Source organism: Lampetra planeri, chromosome 43, assembly GCF_965212315.1.
Source record: "Lampetra planeri chromosome 43, kcLamPlan1.2.h2, whole genome shotgun sequence".
Lineage (NCBI taxonomy): Eukaryota > Metazoa > Chordata > Hyperoartia > Petromyzontiformes > Petromyzontidae > Lampetra > Lampetra planeri.
Genome location: NC_136149.1, coordinates 8,330,413 through 8,355,905, shown reverse-complemented (window position 1 = coordinate 8,355,905; position 25,493 = coordinate 8,330,413). Strand labels below are relative to the sequence as shown.

Genomic DNA, 25,493 nt, shown 5'->3' with positions numbered 1-25,493 from the left:
TTGCCAACGAGATGTTCCCGGTCGATTGGGTGGCTGTATCCCAAATGAGAGAAAACAGACCATGCACCACACGCATGTCGAGTCTTGTTGCAGGGAAAAGTATTTGGTTATGCTGCTGCCGGGTTTGGCAGTGATGCACACGTGCAGTTGAACACAATCATCATGAAGACATTGCCTCGTGTATACGGGAACTGTAGGGAATGAGACTCCCGACTCACGGTGCTGTTTTTGAATACCAACAGTACCACTGAGTGCAAAGAGCCTCGGACCTAGCGCTCGTGGATGTGACGTGGAGTGTGCAACATCTCGCGTTGGCGAGGTATTAACGACCGATCCCGACCCCGACACGTGCTGTATATTTGGAGTTTGCGTGTTTCTCCCCGTGGTCGCGTGGATTTTTCTCCCAAGCTCTCCGTTTGTTCCCTCCACAAATATCATGAACATGTGTTTATCGTATTTGCTTGCTATACATTTTCACATGATAAGCCACTTTGTTGAGCTATCATTTGTAGCCAAGTGGCTTCTGAAAAAGGGCTATACAGCTCAGTGGGCCTTACCTGGTAAAATAACATACAAAAATTGTTTAGTTTAGAGGCTGTCAGTTAAGGGAGTTGAAGGGAGATTTTAAAAGTTTTTGGAAGGGCAGTTAAGATGCAGTTACGCTTGGAGAAGAGAGAGAGCTGCCTGGTTGTGAGATATCTCCGTGAAGTTTAACACGTAGGAGGCTTTTGCGACCAATATCATCCATAAGAGTTTTTTTGGGTTAGATAGCGTAAATATATCAATGTGTCGTTAAAACCCGCCACCACCCGACACAGCCAACTAGTAAGGGTTGTCACGTAAACAGAACATGCCAATTCGTCACTAGTACAGCATATCGGTGTGTTGGAGAGCCAAGCCACAACATTTATATTCTGAGTACGATCTCTCCATGAAGTTGTACAACAATAATAAAAATAATGTAGTGACATATAATGGGTCACTATGGCGCCTAACGCTCGTTACTAATAGAGAGGGGAACTGGGAGTGTAGTAGCCCTCTCTGCCTGCAGGGTACGCCATGTCATGGAAAGGGTCCCTAGGGGAGCATGGTTCTGGTGGCTGGCAGAGAGGGGGCATCTGAACACGAGCAGCCCGGTTGGCTGGCAAGGTCACGTGATAGGACAGGGTAAGGATGTGGGCCAAATGTGACAGAAGGGACATGTGGTGTAGGGCCCAGAACCTTTTGGTGAGTTCCAGAAGGGGGTGACCGAGGACAGAGCCAGGCCACGCGGGGGGGCATAAAAGGGAGGCCGCATCAGGGCTGTCTGCTGGAACCGGCCATGCTACGTCTTCTCCTCGGTCTCCGGTCTTCGTGCTCAGCATCGTGGGTCAGGCAGTGTGCCGACTGACCTGACCCATTTATATAGTTACCCCGTGGTGGTTACCGGTTATGTAGTTGTCCCGTTGTGGTTACTGGTTATGTAGTTACCCTGTTGTGGTTGTAGAATAAACGTATTGCCTCCTGAATTAGTGTGTCTCTCAAGTGAACCCACTACAATAATATAAATGTCACAGTAGAAGCTGACACGCTACCGATCGCTCCAAATTGCGGAACAGTATATTTTATTATTTTATTAAATAGTTTTACCAATTTGGGTTCAAAAGTATAATATTGTTGGAGTCCTGTTTATCTACTATAAGTTTACAGTAAAAAAAAAATAGGCGACATACCACAAGCACAACAAACAAAGCAACGCTCAATGCATTTGTCAATAACAATGTATGGAAATGTATCATGGGACCTTTTTGCCACATCAAACTATGAAAAATGTAAATAGGTTTTACCCTTTCTGGCAATAAAACATGTTAAGATGTTTAAACCCCAAATGGAAACCTTTTGAAATGAATCGTGTTTGCATTAACCACACGTACTTGTGGTGAATATGAAAACAATCATGCTCTGATAATGATGCTTGCTGATAATAATGATTGTCTATGAAACTGATTGGCCTGCGCCAGAGACAGCTTTCTGTATGGCCTAGTCTCACCAGAGAGCGCCAAAAGGCGAACAGTACAAGGACAATGCACGTATTCTTGCTAAAGGTATCTATTTGGTGTTTGAACATCTTAACACCTGTTTTATTGCCAGAAAGGATAAAACTAGACCTCTCAAGGCAGTCCGGCTTCAAGAGCAACGTTTGAACACAACTTGCCGACATCCCACCACTGCCACCAAAGAGACTCCAGTCTCTCTTGTAAGGGATCTGTGAGCCACCCTCACGCACTCGCACCACGCAGACATGAAATCTCCGCACTCAGTATAACACGCACCAATCACACGCACGGGAATACACGAGACGGGGGTCTCGTGTATGCACTGACGTCACCCGGACCAGGCGTGCGAGACGAGGATGTGTATTGGGAACGAGGGCGGAGATGGAGGGTTTAAAAGGGGCTGTGAGACGCGTGTTCGAGGTTGGTTTTGGAACGACTGTGGCTGTGGCTTAAAGAATAAAGAAGTGCTGAACCAGTCTCCGACTCCTTTTCACGATGTAAATGTAACTGACGACATTCCGGGCAATGACCCTTTTTCATAGCAAATCAAAAATGTGCCATGGATGACCAATGCCCGAAACCGTCGCCTATTGTATACACAATGACGAGATAACACCGTGGCTTTAAAACGAGAATGCGACGCCTTTCGCCTGAAACATCGAGTATGTTGGAGTTACCTGGGGTGTGTTTACCACCCACCCAGTCACCCAGCCAGCCACTCAGCCACCCACCCTGCCTCCGCATCAGCCACACACCCACCCATCATCTTCCCTTCTCGTGCCCCCCACAGCCAACATCAACATAATCAATCTCCCTTCACGGAAGGCATGCTAATCTGTTAACTTACCACCCACAGACTGTTAGGGCAAGTGCAGTTCGCGAGGAGCATCTATGAAGGCACGGCACACAAAGGGGTGGGGGGCCAGCACCACGCCCGGCCGCCTTTGTCTTCCCAGGGCTGATGGGGCTGATGTTTTATATACACCACATCAAAGGTGCTCGTTTTAATTATGAGTCACCGATGTTGGGCGTGAACAGGAATTGAATTCAGGTGGCCGGGTTCGTAGCGCAGCGCGCTAACCACGGCACTACCCACACACACTCAATCGCCGCCAGACACGGACCACACACGGATTGCACTCACACACGTAGGAGGTGCAGCAGTCAGCGCGTTGCGCTACGAACCCAGCGACCGAGTTCGATTTCCGATCACGGTCAATGAGGCCAATAGAAGCGATGATTTTCTGAACTGGTTCCGGGCCTCCCCTAGGTCGAATCAGCCTCAAATGAGTACCCGATGCGGTGTGTAAATATCGCTCAAACTAGGGAGACAAAGGCGGCCGGGCGTGGTGCTGGCCACCCATACCCCCTCGTGTGCCATCCCGGCCTTCATAGGTGCCATTCGCACGCAGCATTTGCCCCCACAGGCGGCCGCGTGGGGTGTTTGGGGGGAGCTCGGATTCTGGCTCGGAGCTCACAACTGTGAGCTGTCACCCCACCCACACGCACGGAGGGGAGGATTACATCACGCAGCGCGCGCCGGGGACTCGCTGATGGACGAGGAGGAGGGGACGGTCCCAGGACTTGCTGAGTCGTTCATGAGCTGTGACGCCTTTCGCGAGAGTCCACAGCAGCATGGAGCTTGCGATGGTGGGTCGTCATCATCACCGCCACCAGCAGCAGCTCGTGCTGTCACCAGCAAGAGGTTTGAGGGTCTGGTGTTAACCAACTCCCCTCTCGCCTTGTTTGGAAAGTGGCGGGGCACGCGTTGAGGACGAGGTGAGTAAAGAAGTGGCAGCGACGCTCGACATGCATTCATGATCCAGCTTTGCCTCGGCTCGGATTCCGATGGGGAATCGCGTCACGCGGACCCACGGTTCGTTGCGAGTCGCGCGTTTGTGCGGGGAAGGAGCTGTGGCTCGCAGTGGTTAGCGTGCACTGTGAGCTTCGGGACCCGCTGAAACCAATTTCGATGTCCAGGTCACTCACGGCTCGCAGTCTCAGTGGCGAGTCACGTCGACATTGATCCGAGGCAATGAGCCCCTTCAACACATCCGTTGATTATCTGGCTGCTGCTGCTATTTTTGATGTCCACGTGATAAAGCCATCATTTGTGATAGCCAGGTCGCTTCTGACAAAGAGCTACAGAGTTCAGTGGGCCTTAGCTGGTAAAATAAAATAAAACATTGTTTAGTACTGACCACTGTGGTGAAGTATGGTCAATCCTCCCTTCGACCAACCACTACAGACTAGGTATATTTAAAAGCGTATTGAGATGTCCCGTACGACACGAGTATGTACTGAATGTGCGCGTTTAACACACGTGTTTCGCGGGGAGCGATGGGCGCAGTGGTTAGCGCTCTGTGGTTCGAACTCGGCTTCCAGAGTTTGTATCCTGCTCACGGTCAACATCAACGACGAATATGTCAACCCGTACCGGGTCTCGCCTAGGTCGACTCGGCCTCAAATTAGTAGCCGGTGCGGTGTGTCAGCATCTGCGACTGGGGAAACAAAAGCGACCGGGCGTGGTGCTGGCCACCCACCCGCTTGTGTGCCGTGCCGTGCCCCAACAGTCTGTCAATGCTATACAGGGGGTATTTATCTTTGTTTGAACATACACATGAATTGACTTAAAGCTTTCGTGACTGCAGGAATTCATATTCTTTGGGTCTTCTTGGTTCTTTATGTAAAGTCACGTAGAAGGGAAATAATAAAATAATAAAAATAAAACATAAAATACAATTCTCACGACGTTTCGGCCACAACGCAAGCAGCCGTCCTCAGGTGAAGAACAGGTCTGTCGGAAAGACAGCGTCTGAATGAACACCACCAAGCTTGGCAGCGTATATTTAAGCTGGGTTAGGGGAGGAAGGGCGCCTTGACAAAGGAATTTGCATATCAACAGAGGAATTTAGCATATTTATGGGAAATGCAGATATGGGATTAGTCACTACTTGTGGAATGCGTAGGAGGGGGGGGGATCTCAAAGTCATATTATGCCCGTGCATTATGTAGGATTAGTAGCAACAAAGGGAGGAGGTAGGGTTAGCAGTAATAAAGGGAAGGAATTTTAATAGTAAGGAGCTTTTTGGGTCTTCTTTGGGTCTTTCGGTAAAGCCACGTATATAGAACAAATAATAAAAATAATATTCTTTTTAAAAAAGATAATATTATTTTAATAATATTATTTTTATTATTTGTTTTATCTACGTGGCTTTACCGAAAGACCAAAAGAAGATACACATGAATAGCTGTCAGATGTATCTATACACACAGCTATATACATATGACGTATATCCTGGCACATATACCGCCGAACACACGCACTTGTTACATCTACTGGTATGTATGTTGAACTTCTTTCGCACCGTACGTAGCCAACCATGCTAATCGGAAGGGGCAAATCGTAGTCGCTAAGCAAGCCGGATTGGAAGTCCGCTGGCTCTCTCTCTGTCTATAAACTATGTATGCAACTTTTTTATTTTTACGGTTCAGAAGCGACCAGCCCATCACAAATGATAGCTCAACGAAGTGGCGTATCATCATCACGTGGACAAATCTAGCAGCCAGATACTCTAAACGCGTGTTATGGATTCTAAATGTGGAGGTACAAACTGGAGGACCCGGAGAAAAATTGACACGACCACGGGGGAGAGAGACACGCAAACTCCAAATATACAGCAGGCGTCAGGGTTGAGATCGAGCCCACAACGTCCTGTATATCTGGCGAGGTAATCAACATCTCACCACCGTGTCAATGCGAGAAGCCCTATTGAACGCCTTTCACACGGCCTGACGACGCCTGATGACGCTTTCAGCAGTCACTACCTCATCCACCTCCTGTTCAGCCTCTCATCGGCTTCTGCTCCAGAAGCGACCTGGCCACAAATGATAGCTCGACGAAAATGGGCCATCATGTGGATATTTCGAGCAGACAAATACTCTAAACGCACTTTGATTATAAATGCGGAGGAAAAACCCCAAGGACCCGGAGAACAATCCACGCGATCATGGGGAGACGGGGAGAGTGACACGCAAACTCCAAATATACAGCAGGTGTCAGTGGGCAGTGTTCAATCAGCTCCAAAACTACACCATCACCATTACTCTTCTAGATTCTTTCTAATCAGGATTCCGAGCAAGATATAAAGCACTGGAACAAAACCTACGGATACCCATAGTCAGTAATACGCATTCATGAATCCCCCCACCACTTCGCGCAAGGAGGGCACACGAGTGGCGTCATCACATCTCTCCCTCTATTTAAGGAACAAAACAGGAGGATTGATCCACAAATATGGCTGTTGCCTGATGAAGATAGTTGTAATTACTGCCGAAACGTCGTACTCAGATTATAAATGTTGTTGTGGCTTTGCTCTCCAACACACCGGTGTACTGTACTATTAACGAATTGGCACGTTCTGTTCACGTGACAAACCCTACTAATTGGCTGTGTCGGGTGGTGGCGGGCTTAACGACACATTTATATATTTACGAGATCTAACCTAAAAACAACCTGTATTATGAACAAAACCTAGTCGTTTAACTCGTTCGGATTTGTGGTTCACGCGCCGGGATTTGATTTACTGGACCCGTCGGCGGCCTTCGATGCAGCTGACCACGAATTTTGTTTTGCTGAACCATCGACAGACTCGTTTGAGATTCAGTAACTCAGCGATGTTGTGGTTCAAGTCATATCTTCGGGACAGAGGACAGCATGCGAATTTTTGTGGTTAAGACGAGTCCGAACAAAACAAAATGATTCCCGGTTGTGCGTTCGAGTTGGCAGGGTGGTTGGTTGCAATGTTGCCTTTTTAACAGCTTGCCTTGCCGACATCAACATTGTTGAGGATCTATACCAGGGGTCTGCAACCTTTAAGACATAAAGAGCCACTTGGACCCGTTTCCGAAGGAAAAAATAAACTGGGAGCCGCAAAACCATTGCAACATTTAAAACAAATATAACACTGCATATATTGTTTCTTACCTTATTGCTATATACAGGATCGTGCAGTCAGCTGTCAATCTGAATAAAAAAAGGACTTTTTCACTTAACAATGTAAAATATATTTTTGCAAATTAATAGCTAAATTACCTGGTTAATGGGATTTTTGCTCCTGAACCTCAGTGCACAGTCTGCACATCAGGGCTGTAAGACGTCACCTTAATTTTCACACAGGCTTGCAAGCTGTCATCTGTGAGGCGTGATCGATGTTTGTTTTTAATATAGTTCATGTTGGAGAAGACCTGCTCACATACATATGTGGAGCCGAAGATCGACAGGACTCCAAATGCATACTTTTTCATGTTTATATAAGTGTTGGGGATGGCATTCCATGTTTCGAATACAAGTTTGTCCTGTTTGGGAAGGTTTTCAATATCACTCCATTTATGATTCTGAGCCAGAATGGCCTTCTGACGGGCAACATCCTCAAGAGTAGCGGTCAAGCATTTGAACTTGGACACCCATATATCTTTGTCGGCTATATCGGCCAGTTCCATCTCAAGATCAGGTTGACTTACACCTTCAAATGCAGTCATATTCAATAGGGATGGATCGATCGCCAGGGGAGTGACAGGGAAGGATAATGTCGTTTTTTCCTCTCTGAACTCACAGAATCGTTTCCCAAACGAACTTTGCATTGTGGTGATTGCAGACTTGAAATATTCCAAATTTATCGTATCATGACTTTGTTTGAACTCTCTCAAAGAGGGAAAGTGAGACAGTGTACCTCTCTGTAAATCTTTGACAAACACTGTCAACTTGCGCTCGAATGCCAAAACCTTCTCCAGCATGTGCAGGGCTGTGCCTCCTTTCCCCTGAAGGGTTGTATTTAGCGTGTTTAGATGTGCTGTCATGTCTACCATAAAATGTAATTTTTCCAGCCACTCTGGCTGTTCCAGCTCAGCAAAGGTGAGCTCTTTGCTGCCCAGGAAGGTTTTTACTTCTTCCAAACATGTGACAAAGCAACGGCAACGTTATTGCCTGTCACCGGGCGGGCAGTGTGGAGCGGAGCGGCGACCTGTCAGCAGCGGCAACGCCAGAGCAGGTGTCACAGTGCGCCTCCTCCCCTCGCTAGCATCCGCCCCGGAGCCGCGGTCAAGGTTCAAAAGAGCCGCATGCGGCTCCGGAGCCGCAGGTTGCCGACCCCTGATCTATACAATCTTCTTCCACTCAATGCCCGAATAGGCGCTGCTTGCTATTGCTTCTTCTTGCTGGCACAAATAAATCAATTGGCAAACCTAGACGCAGTTGATCTGAACTCACGAGGGTGCCAGATTTATTCCACCTTAATTATTTATTTTCAGTAGTTTAGGATTAAGATTAAAAATAAATGTATTATATGCACTCGCGATTCCTCATATCCGCCTTTGTTATTCTATCATCATCTTAAAGAGTTTGGGAGTTTACACGAAATTTTGTCATCTGGGACTTGAGCAGCACCTCGCCTATCTGGTGACGAGGACTGCCCCTTTTTATCACCTCGGAAACCTGCGTCGTGTACACGCCCCCCTTGTTAGTACGAGCAGCCATTGGTGGTGAAGTAGCCGTCGCTTCTAATACAGACGCATACACTCTTTGTCATGCATTTGTAGTGAAGCCCGGTCCTTGTTGTGTATGAAGCAGCTGAGGGGCTGTGTGATAGGAGGGCGAGGTGGCACCACAGCGGGGAGGGGAGGGGATGGAACTCCCGACTCGCGGTGCTGAGTGTGAGCGTTGTCGGCGCCACTGAGTGGATGGAGCCACCCCACTCCTGCAGCTCGTGGGCGTGAGGTAGAGTGTGGGGGCAGTTAACGGGCAGCCACGGGGCTGTCAGTTGGGGCAACGTAGGGAGTAGAAGAGTCGATATAAAATGGTGAAGTAGAAGTTGGGGGCAGTGAAGCCTGGAGAGGAAAGGGAGTGGCTGGGTTATGAGAGCTCCATAGCAAGCTATAGGAAAAATAAGCATGAGTGTAATCAAAAAGTTACCGATTGTTAAAATTGTGAAGTAATATATTTCATTATAGATTTGAAGCTTTCGTAACTGCAAGGATTCATATTCTTAGATTTTTTTCGGTAAAGTCACGTAGGCAAAAAAATAAAATTAATAAAAGTAAAATAAAAATGAAATAAAAATCACGACGTTTCGGAGGCAACACAAGCTTCCGTCTTCAGGTGGAACCGTCACAGCACGATAGCTGCATCAAGTAAATGAGAGATTACAAGAGATACCACTCCCTATATATAATGGTTGAGGGGGGGGGCCAGGAACGGCCCACTTTTATTATTATGGTAAGGTGCGGCTTGAGACTACGGCTAGACTACATAACAAATGACTGAGCCTTTATTATGGTGAGGTGCGGCTTGAGACTACGGCTAGCCTACAAAACAAAATGCTGCAAATGAGACCGAGCCTCTGCCATGTAGATGGTAAAAGCACAAAAGCAGGTCAGGAAGAAACAGCCTCCTGCTATGTTGTTTGGTGGGTAAAACTTATAGCAGGAAACCAGTGTGTGAAAAAAGAAGCTAAACCTGGTAAAACAAAACTGGCTGTCTATCAGTAACCTGTACAGTAACTCAAGAATAGTTGTCTGTCAAATAAGATGGTCTAAATAAGTGTAGTTAAATCTTTTTTGCATGGTTAATCACATCTTTCCAATGATTACTCAGTTTGTAACCATCATCACGGTTGAAATTATGTCTGTCATTGTATGTTTGTATGGCTTCGTGTACAAACCTTTGATGGTAGCCAGGAGGTTTGCAGAGCACCTTGGTCTCGGAAAAGACAATTTCATGAGAGCCCACAGAGTTGTAGCAATGATCGGCAACGGCCGAAGAATCAGTTCTGCCGTGTTTCAGATCTGACTTGTGCTCGCGGACACGATCAGAGACATGACGTCTCGTTTCTCCAATGTAGCAATCACCACAACTGCGACCGAGCCTCTGCCATCTACATGGCAGAGGCTCGGTCTCATTTGCAGCATTTTGTTATCTAGGCTAGCCGTAGTCTCAAGCCGCACCTCACCATAATAAAGGCTCAGTCATTTGTTATGTAGTCTAGCCGTAGTCTCAAGCCGCACCTTACCATAATAATAAAAGTGGGCCGTTCCTGCCCCCCCTCAACCATTATATATACGGAGTGGTATCTCTTGTAATCTCTCATTTACTTGATGCAGCTATCGTGCTGTGACGGTTCCACCTGAAGACGGAAGCTTGTGTTGCCACCGAAACGTCGTGCTTTTTATTTTTATTTCATTTTTATTTTACTTTTATTAATTTTAATTTTAAAATTTTTACCTACGTGACTTTACCGAAAAAACCTAAGAGTATAATATATTTGATTCAATTGTGTTACCCATTCTGGATACAAAATATACATGATGGTCAGCGTCTTCTCTTATTGTGTTGATATATAGCAACATTTTAAGCGACGTTACACATACAGAATTTCTCAGCTTGATTTATTTAGAATCGCTGTCTATTCTGGCCTACCACGCAACACGAAGTAAACACCTCCAAACTACAGTCCTACGGAATGCAGCCGCCAAGAGTAATGACTGAACTCATCTCCCCCGGCGCTGGAGAGATTTACACTTGTTGGTTGCCGGCTCTACTCAGGATAACATTTACAATCCTCCGACTAACTTAAAATGAATGGCATCGGATGGTGGCGGCATGGGTTCCCGCCTACTTCTGAACTTTTGTAAAGATGTGTTCCATCACCACAAGTCTCCAACATCCATGACACATGAGCCTCCTTCCTCTGGCTTTTTCGGTGTAGGTGTTGTCACTTTAAGGAAGGGGCTGGCCAATTCCTTTGTTTGGCTCCCACGATGTGGAGTGACCTCTCCCCCCCTCCCATTCACATCGGAAAAGCTGGTACTGTCGTTTATGCGCATTTAAAAGGTGGCTTGAATACCCCATCTCTTCGGTGTGACACCATTCCCCGATGGAGTGAACTGTCGGCTCGACAACCACTATTCGACGGTCGGGTTTTTGTGGGGCTTAGCTTTCTCGCTGGGGAATGGATTTATAATCCGGTTTTGTTGGATTCTGAGTACGACTTTCTGAGTTCTGTGTTTCTGCGTCGAGTGTGTTCATGGTGCAGCGTGCTTGTCGACGTTTTGTTGATGTGACGTACACCATCAATACTATTGTAAATTCGCATTTAGATATTTTGAACGAATGTGTATGTATACTCTTTGTTTTTTTTCGGTAAAGTCACGTAGGTAAAAAATAAAATAAATGAAAACTAAATAAAATCACGACGTTTCGGGCGCAACACAAGCGTCCTTCTTCAGGTGGGGACAATGTAGCGAAAGCACAACCGCTTAAGCGAAAAAAAACAAAGAGCATGAATCCTTGCAGTCACGAAAGCTTCAAACCTAGAATGTGTATGTATACTTTTTATTTTGTGTCACTGAAATAGTGTTGATTTCATGTTACATTTAATTGTGAAGCGCTATGTGAAAATGTTACTGTGAAGGGCACTATATCAAATTCCGCACCGAGTTGGCTACGTACGGTGCAAAATAAGTTAAACGTACAAAAATAAATGAAAACACAGTTGATTGTTTACTCAATAATGTAGAGCACAGGAAGGTATGGAGCCGGATCGCAGGAAATAGACTCAGTCGAGGGTAAGGCACGAGGTGCCGGGTCATAGAGGCGTTTGCTGCAGGATTCAATAACCTGCTTTGAGACAGCTGGAATCCAACTGAAGGTATACCTGGAGGCCTACCAATCAGAGTTTCCCAGCATGCATCTGCGGAGGCACGGTGCTGGCACTGATTGTGCGCTGTGCTACCAACCTGGCATTTCCCAAGTTCGATCCCGCTCGTGGCCAACCACCAGTGACAATTATCTGAGCCGGTCCTGGGCCTCCCCTAAACATCGCCACTGGGGAGACAAAGGCGGCCGGGCGTGGTATTAGCCACCCACCCCCTCGTGTGCTGTTCAGGCTTTCATAGGTACTCGCTAACAGCGCTTGCCCCAAAAGTCTGTTCAGGCTATACAGGGGATCTTTGTTGTTTGTCCTTGTTGTGTGAGTTGCCTGTGTTTATGAGCATTGCGTGTGTTTATGTGAGCCGTGTTTTGGGAGTAGGCGTGCCAAGCGTGAGTCTCCACAACCGTGGAAGTGCATATTCACTCTTAATTATATATTTATTTTCAGGGAAGGCCCACTGAGCTTTGTAGCTCTTTTTCAGAAATGACTTTACCACTAATGATAGCTCAACAAAGTGGCTTATCGTCACGTGGAAATTTATGGCAGCCAAATACCCTAAACGCGTGTTTTTTATTGTGGAGGGAAAAACAGAGGACCCGGAGCGAAACGACGCGACCATGGGGAGAGAGAGACACGCAAACTTCAAATATACAGCAGTAGGCATCGTCAGGGTTGGGATCGAACCCCGCGACCTCCTGCACACCAGGCCCCCGCCCGACTATTAAGCGGTGTCCACGTTTTACCCACTTCTTGGAATCGCCGTCGACCACCACAAGCCTCCCGCCATCTCTCCTGCGTCTTCCCCAACTCACCCCCACCCCGCGCAGGTGATGGCGTCCTCTGGCAACTTGAACTCTTCCTCCGGCGCAAGCGCCCACCCCGCTTTCCAGGACACCCTCTACGTAGTGATCTACAGCCTTCTCTTCCCCGTGGGACTGGCGGCCAATGCGCTGGCCCTCTGGGTCTTCTGCCGCCGCCTGCGGCCGCTGAAAAATGGCGCCACCGTCTACATGACGTGTCTCGCCACCACCGACCTGCTCTTCGTCCTGTCGCTGCCCTTCCGCATCTCGTACCACGCACACCGCCACTGGATGTTCGGCGAGGCGCTGTGCAAATTGACGAGCGCCCTCTTCTACGCCAACCTGTACGCCAGCGTGCTCTTCCTCACCTGCATCTGCGCCGACCGCTACTTGGCCATCGCCCACCCACTGCGTTTCCCGGGCGTGCGCACGCCGTGCGTGGCGCGCCTCGTCGCGCTGGGCGTCTGGGTCATCGTCGCGCTCGGCACCATCCCCATCTACCTGCTCGACACCACCAATGCCAAGCTGGGGTTCGTGAAAGGTGAGTGTGGTGGGTGGTGGAGGGGGGTGGGAGGGGGGGGCAACTGGGGGGGGCTGTTTTTGCTGCATTTTAGCCTCCCGGCACATCATTCGTTGTTGTCATCATTGCTCCTATGCACTGCGTTTGTTGTTGGAGTGCGATTGCCTCCCAACTGCCCAGTAGCATCCTTCAAGAGCTTCCCCCACAGAGGCCGATCATCCTGTACCCCATCTCAAGGACGTTGCTATGCCCATTAGCTACCATTTGGTCAAATAGAAGTTGCTTGGACATATGGTGACTGGGCATGCAGGCTACATGACCTAAAGAACCCCAGAGGAGCTAACCGATGAGACTGTCCAGATATTTCAAAGGTCTGTGAGTTCCTCACACAATGCAGCCTGGTTAAACCCAGGATGGACCACAAACAGGCCAGCCTGAATGTATTGAACTGGCGCAGATGTTTCCTTAAAGGGGTCCACGTTTCACAAGCATAGAGATGGAATGGTATAATTGTGGCTGAGAATGCCCAAAGCTTCATATAAACTATTTTACCAGGTACAGCCCACTGAGCTATGAAATTCATTTTCAGAATCATTCTGGCCATAAATGATAGCTCAACGAAGTGGCTTGTCATCATGTGGATATGTATAGCAGCCACATACTCTAAATGCATGTTTTTGAAATATGGAAAAAAAAACAGAGGACCCGGAGAAAAATCCACACAACCACGGAGATAACATGCAAACTCCAAATATACAGGTTTAGAGTCGGGATCGAACCCACGACCTCCTGCATACCAGGCGAGGGAGTAAACTTTTGCCACCTTGGTGCCCATATATGGAACGATAGGCCAGGTAGCTACCACACAGCGTTACGAAGCTGATGTTAGCACCAGTCGACTGATTCGGAATGAGATCTCCGCTGCCAAACCGGAAAGAGTAATAAGAACTGCTTTTTGTGTGTTAGTTTGTTGTCCTTCCCCCACACTACTGATTAGCGCGGTTGGCTACATAAGGTGTAAAAGAAGTTCAACATACATACATTCATACACACCGCACAGATATGAGAATGCCTCCAATCTTTCCTCTAACTCAGGGGAAGATGAGGTGAGATGTCGTTGTTGTTGTCAAGGCTGGATTATGGACCGGGCTAGTGGGGCCAGTGCCCCGGGGCCTCAGACTGCCAGGGGGCCTCCAAGCCTCGTGCCGTGTGCGGTGCGTGGCCCAAGACTTCCGAAGGAAGTTGAACGCCAGGGCCCTCAGTGCGCACAGTGCAAGCTCACCACTCGGGCCCCCCAGACCCCTCAGTGCTTACAATGTGAGGGCCCCCCAGATTCCTTGATGTTTAAAATGTGAGCTGACCACTACTGCCCCCCATACCCCTCGGCGCTTACAATGTGAGGGCCCCCAGGCCCCTTAGTGTTTAAAATGTGAGCTGACCACTAGGGTCCCCCGGGCCCCGCAGCGATTACAATGTGAGGCCCGTCGGTGCTTTAAGCGTGAGCTGACCACTAGGTCCCCGGGACCCTGGGTGCTTACAGTGTGAGTTGACCACTAGGGCCCCCAGGCCCCTCGGTGCTTACATCGAGCGTAACACCTGGGCACCTTGGTACATACAGTGCATGCTTAAAACGAGAGCCTCTCGGAGAGTACAGTGCATCTGTACAACTGAGACACTGGTTGGCACGCTACAACACGCAGTGACATGATGTAATATTCACCAACACGTCAGTTCATTCTGCATAACAGGACAGGTTGAGGGCGTCTTATTATGGCAAGGCGTTACGTTATTTGACTTACTGTAACTAGCTATCACTTTATTTTAGCTAGCTGCCCATTTTCCCTAGCTAGCTGCCCATATGATTCAGCTTGTTAACAAATTATTTAGTTAGCTGCCCTTACAGCTAAATTAGCTGCACTAAAAAGCCAGCTAGTGAGACCGAGGGCTCGAGAGTTTAGTTAGCCGTTGACAAATCAATTATTAAAAATACACCGCGGTTTGTGAAACATTAAACAAATATGGCAAAAGCTATATTTTTTCACACACTAACGCATATATAAGAGACCCAATCCATACTTAAAGATTAAGGAAAACCCCATTCATTTTTTCCATAGACCGTCTGTTTTTAGATCCACGGAAGTCGATAATGCTAACGTTGACATGCAAATTGTCGACAGCTCTTACGAGGTCTTTTTTTTCCCCTCCCCATCGATGGGTTGTGGCCTATGTGCATAGTCTCCACCAAGTCATTTCACTGACTTATCAGAAACCTTTATTGGTTGTTCAGCCAATGAAAAAAAGTTATCTTTTGAATTTCAAGCAACATTATTCTCGCTGTGTTAGGCAGGTATTTAAGACAATTCTTGGTAGGAAAAGCCACAGACAGATGCTTGTTTTCTTTCTTGGTAAACCACAGTAATATATTCAGAGACTTTTTTCATCTTTTTCTAAAGCAACAGCCTTTTTAAACGCTATTTCAACAATCCCTCCTTAGGGATATTTTCTAACAGCCTTTTTAAAGGGTTATGGTTATTTTCTTTTATGTGCTTTTTTTCTTTTATCTACTCAAAACTGCCTTTAGGTACAAGTAGACTAAAAAATACTGCCACTTGATTGTATTTTCCAACAACAGTATTTGAAGGGTGTTGTCATTATTAATATATGTTAATTCTATTATTATGTAATAATATTGAGAAATACTATAAATATATTCATATAAATAGCATACTAGTTCTGAAATATGGACTACAAACGTTGGAATAGTGGTGCTTCCAAAAGGAAAGCCAAAAAAGAAAAGGAGGCAAGAGAGGAAGTTTTGCTTCAAAGTGTTCCACTCATTGCCAACGTCTTTCAAAAAAACATCTCATGGTAATAATGATGACAGCAGCACTATTGTCAGCTGTGAGAAATGAATTAGCACTAGTTCAGTTTCCAGTAATGTTGTCACTCCCCCAGAGCCATCTTTTGAAGGCGAACCCTCAACAGCCAATGGTATACAAGAACCATCATTTCCACCTCAGGAGCAGTTGGGCAATTCACAAAAATCAAATCAGCAACCAAGCCAATCCTGGTGCTATGAGGTCACTGACCCTTCATTATGGCAAAGCACTTCCAGTGACATTGTTAAGTCAGTGCTGATTGAAAGAGGAGCAGTCCCCTTCCAAAACCGCAGTGAAAAATACCCAGTTTCAGTCCGAGATAGAGCACTTGGAAAGACTAGAAGTTTCAACAATCAACTTCTGAACTGTATATTGCCAAATAGGCAGAAGGTGTTTAGACAGTGGCTACTGTACTCACCCTCAACAAGGGGTCCACGTTTCACAAGCATAGAGATGGAATGGTATAATTGTGGCTGAGAATGCCCAAAGCTTCATATAAACTATTTTACCAGGTACAGCCCACTGAGCTATGAAATTCATTTTCAGAATCATTCTGGCCATAAATGATAGCTCAACGAAGTGGCTTGTCATCATGTGGATATGTATAGCAACCACATACTCTAAATGCATGTTTTTGAAATATGGAAAAAAAAACAGGGGACCCGGAGAAAAATCCACACAACCACGGAGATAACATGCAAACTCCAAATATACAGGTTTAGAGTCGGGATCGAACCCACGACCTCCTGCATACCAGGCGAGGGAGTAAACTTTTGCCACCTTGGTGCCCATATATGGAACGATAGGCCAGGTAGCTACCACACAGCGTTACGAAGCTGATGTTAGCACCAGTCGACTGATTCGGAATGAGATCTCCGCTGCCAAACCGGAAAGAGTAATAAGAACTGCTTTTTGTGTGTTAGTTTGTTGTCCTTCCCCCACACTACTGATTAGCGCGGTTGGCTACATAAGGTGTAAAAGAAGTTCAACATACATACATTCATACACACCGCACAGGTATGAGAATGCCTCCAATCTTTCCTCTAACTCAGGGGAAGATGAGGTGAGATGTCGTTGTTGTTGTCAAGGCTGGATTATGGACCGGGCTAGTGGGGCCAGTGCCCCGGGGCCTCAGACTGCCAGGGGGCCTCCAAGCCTCGTGCCGTGTGCGGTGCATGGCCCAAGACTTCCGAAGGAAGTTGAACGCCAGGGCCCTCAGTGCACACAGCGCAAGCTCACCACTCGGGCCCCCCAGACCCCTCAGTGCTTACAATGTGAGGGCCCCCCAGACTCCTTGATGTTAAAATGTGAGCTGACCACTACTGCCCCCCATACCCCTCGGCGCTTACAATGTGAGGGCCCCCAGGCCCCTTAGTATTTAAAATGTGAGCTGACCACTAGGGTCCCCCGGGCCCCGCAGCGATTACAATGTGAGGTCCGTCGGTGCTTAAAGCGTGAGCTGACCACTAGGTCCCCCGGGACCCTGGGTGCTTACAGTGCGAGTTGACCACTAGGGCCCCCAGGCCCCTCGGTGCTTACATCGAGCGTAACACCTGGGCACCTTGGTACATACAGTGCATGCTTAAAACGAGAGCCTCTCGGAGAGTACAGTGCATCTGTACAACTGAGACACTGGTTGGCACGCTACAACACGCAGTGACATGATGCAATATTCACCAACACGTCAGTTCATTCTGCATAACAGGACAGGTTGAGGGCGTCTTATTATGGCAAGGCGTTACGTTATTTGACTTACTGTAACTAGCTATCACTTTATTTTAGCTAGCTGCCCATTTTCCCTAGCTAGCTGCCCATATGATTCAGCTTGTTAACAAATTATTTAGCTAGCTGCCCTTACAGCTAAATTAGCTGCACTAAAAAGCCAGCTAGTGAGACCGAGGGCTCGAGAGTTTAGTTAGCCGTTGACAAATCAATTATTAAAAATACACCGCGGTTTGTGAAACATTAAACAAATATGGCAAAAGCTATATTTTTTCACACACTAACGCAAATATAAGAGACCCAATCCATACTTAAAGATTAAGGAAAACCCCATTCATTTTTTCCATAGACCATCTGTTTTTAGATCCACGGAAGTCGATAATGCTAACGTTGACATGCAAATTGTCGACAGCTCTTACGAGGTCTTTTTTTTCCCCTCCCCATCGATGGGTTGTGGCCTATGTGCATAGTCTCCACCAAGTCATTTCACTGACTTATCAGAAACCTTTATTGGTTGTTCAGCCAATGAAAAAAAGTTATCTTTTGAATTTCAAGCAACATTATTCTCTCTGTGTTAGGCAGGTATTTAAGACAATTCTTGGTAGGAAAAGCCACAGACAGATGCTTGTTTTCTTTCTTGGTAAACCACAGTAATATATTCAGAGACTTTTTTCATCTTTTTCTAAAGCAACAGCCTTTTTAAACGCTATTTCAACAATCCCTCCTTAGGGATATTTTCTAACAGCCTTTTTAAAGGGTTATGGTTATTTTCTTTTATGTGCTTTTTTCTTTTATCTACTCAAAACTGCCTTTAGGTACAAGTAGACTAAAAAATACTGCTACTTGATTGTATTTTCCAACAACAGTATTTGAAGGGTGTTGTCATTATTAATATATGTTAATTCTATTATTATGTAATAATATTTAGAAATGCTATAAATATATTCATATAAATAGCATACTAGTTCTGAAATATGGACTACAAACGTTGGAATAGTGGTGCTTCCAAAAGGAAAGCCAAAAAAGAAAAGGAGGCAAGAGAGGAAGTTTTGCTTCAAAGTGTTCCACTCATTGCCAACGTCTTTCAAAAAAACATCTCATGGTAATAATGATGACAGCAGCACTATTGTCAGCTGTGAGAAATGAATTAGCACTAGTTCAGTTTCCAGTAATGTTGTCACTCCCCCAGAGCCATCTTTTGAAGGCGAACCCTCAACAGCCAATGGTATACAAGAACCATCATTTCCACCTCAGGAGCAGTTGGGCAATTCACAAAAATCAAATCAGCAACCAAGCCAATCCTGGTGCTATGAGGTCACTGACCCTTCATTATGGCAAAGCACTTCCAGTGACATTGTTAAGTCAGTGCTGATTGAAAGAGGAGCAGTCCCCTTCCAAAACCGCAGTGAAAAATACCCAGTTTCAGTCCGAGATAGAGCACTTGGAAAGACTAGAAGTTTCAACAATCAACTTCTGAACTGTATATTGCCAAATAGGCAGAAGGTGTTTAGACAGTGGCTACTGTACTCACCCTCAACAGGTTGTGTGTACTGTTTTGCATGCAAACTGTTCTCCAGCAAGCTCGGTGGCTTTATTCAGGGATTTAGTGACTGGAAGCACTCTGAAATAATAGGGGAACACGAAGAGAGTGCAGAACACAGATCATGCATGCTTGCCTTGCACCAGCGGACAAAGGGCAGTGCTATAGATGCAGATCTCATGCAGCAACTTGATGGGGAACATAAATACTGGAAGGACATTTTAAAAAGAGTTGTAGCAGTGATCAAGTTCTTGGGTGAAAGAGGACTTGCGCTTCGAGGATTTGATGAACGGTTTGGGTCAACCCATAATGGTAATTTCCTTGGCATCCTAAAAATGCTATCACAATTTGACCCATTCTTAGCTGAACATATTAAAAAGTTTGGGAAAAAGGAAGAGGCACAGTGTCCTATTTGTCATCGACAATATGTGAAGAACTCATTGAGCTAATGGGTCATAAAACTCGCCAAACAATAGCAGATGAAATTTGGGATGCCAAGTATTTTTCAATAATTGTTGACTCCACCCCAGACCTGTCACATGTGGACCAATTGACGTTCATATTCCGGTTTATTAACAGCAGCGGGAATGTGGTGGAGCGATTCCTGGGACTTGAGCCAATTGAGAGCCACACTGGTAAAGTTTAGCAGACTGTGTGCCTTTGATGGTGGAGGGCCTTGGGTTGGACCTCTCAAACTGTAGAGGTCAGTCATATGACAATGCAAGCAACATTTCAGGAAAATACAATGGCTACAGGCCCACCTGAAACAAAACAAAAACACTGATAGAGTCTGTGCCTTGCGCAGCGCATTCACTTAACTTAGTTGGTGTCAACACCTTAAACGACAGTAGCCCAGAGGCTGAAGAGTTTTATTTAACATGTTGCAGTCACTGTACACATTTTGCTCTTCATCCACACACAGATGGAGGAAAGTATTTCGGAAGACAGATGTCAGACTGACATTAAAATCGCTGTTCAGTACTCGGTGGAGTGCTCGGGCAGAGTCAACCAAGGCACTGTGGAGAAATTACACTCATATTAGAGAGGCCTTCAATGGTATGTGCAATGATGCTAATGAGAAAATAGATACTCGAATTGAGGCCGCTGGACTATGTGCTAAATTGGACACCTTAGAGATGGTGTTCATGGCACATTTCTGGGACGTCATACTTGACCGGTTCCACGCTACAAGCATGCACCTACAGACAAGTGACATTGACATCTCTGTAGCAGCGCAGCTTTTGTCTTTGTTGAGGGATTTTGTGGTGGGACAGCGAGACCAGTTTGACGCTTTTAAAAGGGCGGCCTTAGATGTGACAGGTGTCTCTCAGTCATATAAGCACAATCTTCAGCGAAAGAGGAAACACAAAACATTTGCAGATGAGAGCTCAGAGCCAGGTGTGACACTTGAGGGGAGGGAAAAGTTCAAAATAGAAACATTTTATGTGGTCATTGATAAGCTAGTGGCATGCCTTAAACATTGCTTGGACGCTTACAAGCGTTTGACCAGTCTCTTTGGAGTTCTGTTTATGTCAGATCAGGTGTCTAACAGTGATGTCATAGTGGAAAAGGTAAATGCACTCTCCGCTGCATATCCATCAGACCTGGAAATTAACTTTGCCAACGAACTCATCCAATTCAAGACTTTCATGTCTGACTCTGAGGGTGAGAAGTGCCCAACTAAATTGCTTGCGACGTTGCAGGCACTTAATCTGCAGTCGGTGTTCCCCAATGTTTTCGTGGCACTTCGGATGTTTCTAACTTTGCCAGTGACAAACTGCCAGGGTGAGCAGACATTTTCCCTTTTAGGCAGAATAATAAATGAGCTGCGGAGTAGCATGTGCCAAACACGTCTCAGCTCATTGTCACTTATGTCAATAGAGTCAGACCTTGTCAGACAGATAGATTTTGACGATCTAGTGGATGATTTTGGGAGGAGAAAGGCAAGAAAGACACCAATATAGAAAAGCGGGGGGGGGGCTCCAAAAGACTTGTTCCCAGGGTCGTCACGGGACCATGATCCGGCCCTGGTTGTTGTTATCAAGACAATACGCGGACCTGTTTCATCACGTTGTGCCGTGTATTCGAGTCGTCGAAGTGCAGCTAACATGGTTGTAGAAAGAGGGGGGGGGGGCAGGGGCGCCACCGGAGGGCGTGATGTAGAGTGTTTAAGTAAGAAACATTATAGGCGGCTCAAGAGCGTTCGTACTTTCCCTCCACCCATCCTAGTCCGTCACTCGTCTAGTCCATCAGGGAGTTTGTACTCTTTTCATCATTGGTCCCCGACTCCCCGTCCGGCAAGCTAATATCCCTTAAGCTTATGGCTCAGATGCTTCGATACCCACACATGCTAGGAGCGTACTGTACCACGGTTTCCATGTGGGTGGTTTGTGGTGAGATGTAGTTGTATTATGACATTAAAAACAACCGAGGCATGTGCTTTGTTTTTGTTCGTGGCAGCAGAGTCTCCAACTCCTCCTGAGTGGTTGACTAATAGGAAGCCACCCCTTGACTGTACCCGTGCATGGATTAACCTTCCATTGAATTCCCTCCTGCTGAAGTGGAGGCGAGCCCAATCACGCACCCCAGCTTTAAACCTATATTTGAGGCAGTGTGAAATTATATGGTCTGCAGTTTTGTGTATCGGACGATCCAAGCTGGGCAGTGCGGTGGTGGCGGTGTTGGTGGGCTCGCTGATATTTATCTTTTCAAGGAACAACTGTTTATAAGTATTAAAAATAAGAATAGATTTTATGCTTTCTGGCAATACAAATGGTGTTAAGATGTTAAAACACCAAATAGATACCGTTTGCAAGGAATCAAGTCTTCATTAACCACACGTACATGTGATGAACATGTAAACAAACTCTGATACATAATATATTAATTGTCTTTGAAATTGATTAGCCTACACTACAGACAGCCTTTGTGGCCTAGTCTCAACCAGTGTTAGACCAGAGAACGCCAAAAGGCGAACAGCACGGACAATGCACTATCAGGGAATTTATATCTCGCGGTAAACAGCTACAATATGGAACCTTTACCAGAGCAAGTTTTTTTTTTGCATGTTGACTACAAGTACGTGTGGTTAATGCAGACAGGATTCCTTGAAAAATGTTTCTGTTTGGTATTTTAACATCTTTATACCTGTTTTATTGCCAGAAAGGGTAAAACCTATTCTTATACAATAAAGTGTATAATATTCTTTAAATTATATAAACATATACAATTATATATATTTCACTTGGCAACAACAACAAAATTGCTGTACTCAGGATCGTTAACAGTGGCAGTGGCTTGGGGAGGCCTTTTTCCAGCAGTGGACTGACCATGGCCAATGACGATGATAATGGAGAGTATTCTATGAGATCTCTTTTACCAGTGGCAAAAGATAGTAGTAGGTTTTTACCCTTTTAAACTGGTACAAAACTGACACCTTTATTCAAGGCATCATGTTTGCAATAACCACAACACAAGTAGTCAAAAAAGCAAACAAAAAGAAGCAACTCTGATAATGATAATAATATGCACTATCCTTGAAGATCTCATAGTGTAAATGCTTACCCCGAGCTCTCAAGACTCTGATATTGCACTGTGTTTGAGTTGTACGCCTTCTGGTGTCATCTGGTCCAACACCAATGGGGACTAGGCTCTAAAGAAAGCCGTCTCGGGTGTGGACCAATCAACTTCAAGGACAGTGCATATTATTATCATTATCAGAGTTTCTTCTTTTTGTTTGCTTTTTTGACTACTTGTGTTGTGGTTATTGCAAACATGATGCCTTGAATAAAGGTGTCAGTTTTGTACCAGTTTAAAAGGGTAAAAACCTACTACTATAATGGACAGTATTGTTGTTGTTGGTGGCAGCGGTATCTGATTTGGTACTGACAGTATTTCTATTGTTCTGCTGGCGTGTGCTGGGGCTGATGATGACCATGCTGCTGCCGGTGCAGTCACTGCTGCTGGTGCTGGCGCAGCCGAAACTTGTTTCCAGGGCTTCTCCGAGTCGGACTGGGAGACGCTCTCTGCCGTAGTGCTGGCGGTGGAGCTCGTCGGCTTCATTGTCCCACTCTCCATCATGGCGCTGTGCTCTTGTGGCATCGTCAGAGCTCTGCGCCGCGTGCGCCGCGACCGCCGCCAATTCCTCCACGTCCATCTGGGCAACGCCAAGGCCCCGCGGGGAGGGACTGCCGCCACGGCCACCGACCGCCCGACCGGCCATCGGGACGGCGACGGTGACGATGACGGCGGCGGAGAGGGGGACGACGACCTCAGCAAGGTGGGCCGGCTGGTGGTCAGCACGCTGGCCATCTTTGTCATCTGCTTCGCGCCCTACCACGTCGAGATGGTGTTCTATATGCTGCTCCGGCGGCAAGTGCTGCGTGGTTGGGCGCGCCTGGAGCAGGTGGTGCGCTTCGTGCAGCCCATCACGCTCTGCCTCGCCAGCTCCAACTGTGTCCTTGACCCGCTCATCTACTACTACCGGGCCAGGGCCTTCCGCCGGGCACTCACGCTCGGCGCTGGCCCTGTCTGCAGCGGCGGAGGGAGCCGCTGGCGCCGCTGGTGCCACTGTCGGTGGCCTTGGTCGGTGGAGGAGGAGGGACAGCAATGCTCCAGTGAGCCGGCAGTCATGATGCTGCGTTCTGACACCTGAAGGGGGTTTATTGGAGGTCCCTGTGGGACGGGGTCAGGCTCCAGTTGTCATGAGGGGGTGGACAGTACTCTGGTCAGGGCAGGAAACTGACAAACAACAGGGAACGGCTCTGCTCTCTGAACAAAATGATGATGAAGTGGGTGTGGTAAACCGTTGAGGTGGGGTGTGGGGGTGCTGTGAATCCCAGGCTGTTGTGGGCTCACCCCCATCAACAGGAGGTAAATAATGGTGGTGGGTTTCAAGTTCAAGTTTAATTTATTAGGTATAGCCCTGTGAGCCATGCGGCTCTTGAGTCGGGTGCAACCGCAACAAACAAAATATGAACAGAGAACATCTTAAAGCAACTACGCACAACAGAAACATCCTAGATAAACCAGCAAATCTTCCAAAAACAACCACCGTATTACAACGCTGAGTGCAAAAATCCCAGTGTGATGCAAGTCAAACAATAACAACCATAAGACAATTTAGATTCAAGTTATCAGGCCAACTCCGCACTTCTGCAGAGAAACATGGCTTAACCATATGTTTTCGAAATCACCAAAATAAAGCCATAAAATACAATGTAACAACAGTAATCATAGGAACTTTGATTCAAATTTAACAATAAACGATATACATAACATTTACGACCAAACTTGCAGCCATATCTGGAAGCATGACACTCCCAGTGTATGATGTGTGAGTGAGTCAGTGGTAGTGTGAGTGAGTGTATGATGTGTGAGTGAGTCAGTGTAAGATGAGTGAGTGTATCACGGCATCCTCCCCGCCATCACGGCCTCCTCCACGCCATAACGGTCTCCTCCCCGCCATCGCGGCCTCCTCCACGCCATCACGGCCTCCTCCACGCCATCGCGGCCTCCTCCACGCCATCACGGCCTCCCCCACGGCATGATGGCGTGGAGAAGGCTGTGCACTACGCAGAACGCGCACGCGCGTGCACACCACGCGCGCACCACGGGGGGATAGAGATTGCTGATGCACTACAGGCTACCAAAGCCACGGTGGTGAGATGTTAACTACTTCACCTGGTATACAGGAGGTTGTGGTTTTATCTCGACTCCCAACGCCTGCTGTATATTTGGAGTTTGTGTATTCTTTCTCCCCGTGGTCATGTGGATTTTTCTCTGGGTCCTCTGGTTTTTCCCTTCACATTAAGAATCAGCACACGTTTCAATTATTTGGCTGCTATACATTTCCACGTGATAAGCCACTTCGTTGAGCTTTCATTTGTGGCCAGGTCGCTTCTGAAAAAGAGTTCCATAGCTCACGTCCGTGTTTGCCAACTGGCTGGGATAAGCCCAGGTCACACTCCGTATTGCCCTCTGCATTTTCAGAGTGTACGCAAATCACTGCCTGGTTGGGGTTATGTAAATTTTCCATACCGAGGCCCCTGGTTTGACTCAGGTATAGGCCATAAAAAATTGCATCTGTGTTCAGGTGGCAGCAATGTATGTCGAGCGAGATCTGGTAGGGGTGTTGCTGTGTTGAACTTTATTGCAGTCGCCTGCACATAATTGATAAACTGAGAGCCATGACTGGGATTGGTTCTGTGGTGGGAAAGGTGGGCGAACCTACTATAGACGCGTCCAATCGTCAGTCTATTTAGTTATGATAAACGCAAATTACATGCAG

General features: G+C 46.8%; 1 protein-coding gene across 1 annotated transcript; it reads left to right on the top strand.

The window, feature by feature from the left end:
• The first annotated feature begins 3,213 nt into the window (after positions 1 to 3,213).
• LOC144732702 (lysophosphatidic acid receptor 6-like) lies at positions 3,214 to 25,253 on the top strand. The gene is made up of 3 exons (XM_078614278.1): positions 3,214 to 3,815; positions 12,571 to 13,084; positions 23,158 to 25,253. The coding sequence occupies exons 2-3, from the start codon at positions 12,574 to 12,576 to the stop codon at positions 23,856 to 23,858; spliced, it is 1,212 nt and encodes a 403-aa protein (XP_078470404.1). The 5' UTR covers positions 3,214 to 3,815; positions 12,571 to 12,573; the 3' UTR covers positions 23,859 to 25,253.
• The last annotated feature ends 240 nt before the right edge of the window (positions 25,254 to 25,493 follow it).

Excerpts from the sequence above, each read along its gene's own strand:
- LOC144732702 (XM_078614278.1), top strand. The coding sequence starts at position 12,574 with ATGGCGTCCTCTGGCAACTTGAACTCTTCCTCCGGCGCAAGCGCCCAC. Across the intron at positions 13,085-23,157 it reads CAAGCTGGGGTTCGTGAAAG|TCACTGCTGCTGGTGCTGGC; the intron begins GTGAGTGTGGTG and ends CTGCCGGTGCAG.